Genomic DNA, 5198 nt, shown 5'->3' with positions numbered 1-5198 from the left:
CTGAAAAGACACCACAGAGAGAGATTCTAGCCATTGGACTAACTGACATGACACTTTTCAGAGAGGGGTTGTAAGACAAAATGGGACTAAACATGGAGTTGCGAACCATCTGCATTTAACCACAGCAGGGTGACTGGGAATATAGTTGAATACAAAACGGTGCAGTTATGCCCTCCGTTAGCCAATCAAACAGGCAACACATCAGTACAGAGACAAAGTGGAGTCGCAATTCAACGGCTCAGACACAAGACGTATGTGGCAGGGACTCCAGACAATCACGGATTACAAAGGGGGACACCGACGTCTTGTTCCCAGACAAGCTAAACACCTTTGCCCGCGTGGAGGATGACAGTGCCACCGACGCGGCCCGTTCCTGAGGACTGCGGGCTCTTGTTCTCTGTGTCAGATGCAAGACTTAGGACGGCATCCCTAGGAGTGTCCTCAGAGCATGCACAGACCAGCTGGCTGTTGTGTTTACGGACATATTCAATCTCTCCCTATCCTAGTCTGATGTCCCCACTTCAAGATCGCCACCATTGTTCCTGTACCCAAGAAAGCAAAGGTAATTGAAATGACTAATCGTCCCGTAGCAAGTGCTTTGAGAGGATAGTTAAGGATCATATCACCTCTTCCTTACCTGACACCCTAGACCCACTTCAATTTGCTTACCGCCCCAATAGGTCCACAGACGATGCAATAGCCATCACACCGCCCTATCCCATCTGGTCAAGAGGAATACCTACGTAAGAATGCTGTTCATTGACTCTAGCTCAGCCTTTAACACCATAGTACCCTCCAAGCTCATTATTAACCTGTAGTGACGCCCAGCCCGTGAACGGGACCGTTATCATCATCTGACACTAATTAGCATAACGCAACGGACATACATCTTCCTAGAAAATATTCCTATTCATGAAAATCACAAGTGAAATATATTGGAACACAGCTTAGCCTTTGGTTAATCACCCTGTCATCTCAGATTTTCAAAATATGCTTTACAGCCAACGCTAGACAAGCATTTGTGTAAGTTTATCATAGCATAGCATTATGCCTTGCTAGCAGCAGGCAAACTTGTCACGGAAATCAGAAAAGCAATCAAATTAAATAGTTTACCTTTGATAAACTTTGGATGTTTTCACTCACGAGACTCCCAGGTAGACAGCCAAAGTTCATTTTTTCCCAAAGGATTTTTGTTTGTTCTTCACGTTTGGCTGAGAAATCGCCCAGAAATTGTGGTTACCACAACGCCGAAAAATATTCCAAATTAGCTCCATAATATCGACAGAAACATGGCAAACGTTGTTTAGAATCCATCCTCAAGGTGTTTTTCTAATATCTATTCAATAATATATCCGTCGGGACAATTCCTTTTTCTCTAGGACCGATTGGAGTAATGGCTACCTCTGCACTTTACGCGAGAATCTCTCTCGGAGCCACCATGTGACCACTTACGCAATGTGCCCCCATAAGGCTATTCTTCAACAGAAATGCGTAAAACTACGTCACAATGCTGTAGACACCTTGGGGAATACGTGGATAGCGTAAGCTCGTTGATGGTACATTCACAGCCATATAGGGAGTCATTGGGGCACTTCTGGATTGGATTTTTCTCAGGCTTTCAACATCAGTTCTGTTATACTCACAGACAATATCTTTACAGTTTTGCAAACGTTAGTGTTTTCTATCGAAAACTGTCAATTATATGCATATTCTAGCATCTTGTCCTGACAAAATATCCCGTTTAAAACGGGAATGTTTTTTTTCTCCGAAAATACTGCCCCCTAACACCAAGAGGTTTTAAGGGCCCTGGGTCTGAACCCCACCCTCTACAACTGGGCCCTCTACTTTCTGACTGGCTGCCCCCAGGTGGTGAAGGTAATCAACAACACCTCCCCTCCGCTGATCCTCACCCGAGGGTCCCCACAAGCGTGCATGTTCAAAACCCTCCTGTACTCCCTCCATGACTGCGTGGCCACGCACAGCTCCAACTCAATCATCAAGCTTGCAGACGACACAGCTAGTAGGCCTGATTACCAACAATGACGAGACTTCCTACAGAGGTGGTGAGGACCCTGGCGGAGTGGTGCAACATAACAAAAGGAGCTGATTGTAGATTTCAGCAGGGGGAGCACCCCCCCTATCTACACCGACAACGAGAAGGTGAAAAGCTTCAAGTTCCTCGGCGTACACGTCATTGACAATCAAATGGTCCACCCACACAGACAGCGTGGTGAAGAAGGCACAACACCACCTCTTCAATGTCAGGATGCTGAAGAAATTCAGCTTTGCCCGTAAGACCCTCACAAACTGTTACCGATGCAGCATTGAGCTTATCCTGTCGGGCTGGTTCACCCCCTGGTACGGCAACTGCACCGCCCCGCAACCGCAGGGCTCTCCAGAGGGTGGTGTGGTCCGCCAAACGTATCACCGGGAGCACACTGCCTGCCCTTCAGGACATCTATAGCACCCGGTGTCAAAGGAAGGCCAAGAAGATCATCAATGACCTCAGCCACCCGAGCCACAACCTGTTGACCACGCTATCATCCAGAATGCGAGGTCAGTTACAGGTGCATCAAAGCGGGGACCGAGAGACTGAAAAACAGCTTCTATCTGAAGGCCATCAGACTGTTAAATAGCCATCACTAGCCGGCCTTCACCCAGTACCCTGCCCTGAACTTAGTCACTGGCACTAGCCGGCTACCACCCAATTACTCAACCCTGCACCTTAGAGGCTGTTGTCCTGTGTACATAGACATTGAATCACAGGTCCATTTCAATAATGTTTACATACTGTTTTACAGTCAATGCCACTCCAACATTGCTCGTCCTAATATTTCTATATTTCTTAACTCCATTCTTTTACTTTTAGATTTGTGTGTATTGTTAGATAGTACTGCACTGTTGGAGCTAGGAACACAAGCATTTCTCTACACCTGCTAAACATGTGTATGTGACCAATAACATTTGATTTGACTCTACCCAGTTACCAACTAAAAACTGCAACAAGAGGTGTTCAGGAAAAAGGACTGCCAGATGTTGATTTGGATTTGAACATACCACTTTATCCATATAGAAACTACCCGCAACTCTCATTAGAAAGGTCACCAGAGGTCAGTGAGGCTTTGACCCGGTCCTTACCTTTGAAGAGGAAGTGGGAGTAGTATTTGAAAGTGTTGTATGACTGCTGCATGGCGATGAAGCTGGGGTGCACTGCCTCCCCCTGCTGGCTGTCCCAGGGCTGTGCGATCAGCTGGGCCCGGAACTTCAGGATCAGGCTGAAGATACTGTGGATGATGTTCATGACTGGAGCTGCCTTCTCTGTCAGCAGACCCCTGGGAGGGGAGAAAACAGATACAGAATTAAATTAAGGAAAGATGTAGTCTTCTGAATGGTGCAGTGGTCTAAATCACTGCATCTCAGTGCTAGAGGCATCACTACAGACCCTGGTTCAGTTCCAGGCTGTATCACAACAGGCCGTGATTGGGAGTCCCATAGGGCAGCGCACAATTGCCCCAGCATTGTCCAGGTTTGGGTTTGGCCGGGGTAGGCTGTCATTGTAAATAATAATTTGTTCTTAACTGACTTGCCTAGATAAATAAAAAACACATTCAGATTGAGTTAAAGATAACATGTTGAGAGTAGGCTGAGTTCAAAGTCTAGATTAGGATTCATGTATAATGTGTTGAGGTAGTCGGCGTGTGTGCATGTCTCTAACCTGAAGATAGCTCTGTTGAGGTAGTCGGCGTGTGTGCATATGTCTCTAACCTGAAGATAGCTCTGTTGAGGTAGTCGGCGTGTGTGCATGTCTCTAACCTGAAGATAGCTCTGTTGAGGTAGTCGGCGTGTGTGCATATGTCTCTAACCTGAAGATAGCTCTGTTGAGGTAGTCGGCGTGTGTGCATGTCTCTAACCTGAAGATAGCTCTGTTGAGGTAGTCGGCGTGTGTGCATATGTCTCTAACCTGAAGATAGCTCTGTTGAGGTAGTCGGCGTGTGTGCATGTCTCTAACCTGAAGATAGCTCTGTTGAGGTAGTCGGCGTGTGTGCATATGTCTCTAACCTGAAGATAGCTCTGTTGAGGTAGTCGGCGTGTGTGCATATGTCTCTAACCTGAAGATAGCTCTGTTGAGGTAGTCGGCGTGTGTGCATATGTCTCTAACCTGAAGATAGCTCTGTTGAGGTAGTCGGCGTGTGTGCATATGTCTCTAACCTGAAGATAGCTCTGTTGAGGTAGTCGGCGTGTGTGCATATGTCTCTAACCTGAAGATAGCTCTGTTGAGGTAGTCGGCGTGTGTGCATGTCTCTAACCTGAAGATAGCTCTGTTGAGGTAGTCGGCGTGTGTGCATATGTCTCTAACCTGAAGATAGCTCTGTTGAGGTAGTCGGCGTGTGTGCATATGTCTCTAACCTGAAGATAGCTCTGTTGAGGTAGTCGGCGTGTGTGCATGTCTCTAACCTGAAGATAGCTCTGTTGAGGTAGTCGGCGTGTGTGCATATGTCTCTAACCTGAAGATAGCTCTGTTGAGGTAGTCGGCGTGTGTGCATATGTCTCTAACCTGAAGATAGCTCTGTTGAGGTAGTCGGCGTGTGTGCATGTCTCTAACCTGAAGATAGCTCTGTTGAGGTAGTCGGCGTGTGTGCGGTGTATGGCGTCCAGGTCCGAGGCACTGGCCAGCTTGGTGGTGAACTCTAACCAGGACACCTGCAGGATCTGGTTAGCGATGTAACCCTGGATCACCTTCACAAAGTGTTGCATCTCGTGTCTGTACAGCTGCAGCTGGCGGAACTGGACCGAGCGGCCCGCCCCTTTCACCAGCGCTGGACACACACACACACACACAAGTTACTTTTGGGTCGTGGCATAATTATGACTGGTGCTATAAATAAAAGCCTGCACATTAAATATGCTGCTCCTTAGTGCTTTAAAAAGAACTGATGTATTAAAACACTTGAGAGAAGTGGTATGCCTTTCTTTACTTATCCCCTATCTTTGCATAATTCCCTTTCTAAAGGGGTTTCCCCCCCCTCATTTCCAGAGATGGAGCCCTTACCAGTCCTCTTGAGGTGAAACCAGACGTCTCTGAGGCTCCACACCATGTGTTTGAGCTGCAGCAGGAAGGAGAACAGACGGTTGTACTTGTTCATACAGCTGTCTGTGATTATGATGTTCAACGGCCAGTCCACCTGAGAGACAGAGGG

General features: G+C 47.2%; 1 protein-coding gene across 5 annotated transcripts in view; it reads right to left on the bottom strand.

The window, feature by feature from the left end:
* Nucleotides 1-5198, bottom strand: part of tubgcp6 (tubulin gamma complex component 6) — a 32755-nt gene that overhangs the window by 1728 nt on the left and 25829 nt on the right. For all 5 annotated transcript variants that reach the window (XM_020455987.2, XM_031801260.1, XM_020455990.2 and 2 more), the window contains 3 exons: nt 5051-5183; nt 4604-4817; nt 3139-3332 (listed from right to left, as the gene is read on the bottom strand). In XM_020455987.2, the coding sequence (XP_020311576.1) occupies nt 3139-3332; nt 4604-4817; nt 5051-5183 (541 nt within the window). The remainder of the gene's footprint in view (nt 1-3138; nt 3333-4603; nt 4818-5050; nt 5184-5198) is intronic.

The sequence above is a fragment of the Oncorhynchus kisutch genome, linkage group LG22 (assembly GCF_002021735.2).
Source record: "Oncorhynchus kisutch isolate 150728-3 linkage group LG22, Okis_V2, whole genome shotgun sequence".
Taxonomy (NCBI): Eukaryota; Metazoa; Chordata; class Actinopteri; order Salmoniformes; family Salmonidae; genus Oncorhynchus; species Oncorhynchus kisutch.
Note: the sequence above shows the minus strand (reverse complement) of the source record. Positions and strands in the feature narration are given on the sequence as shown.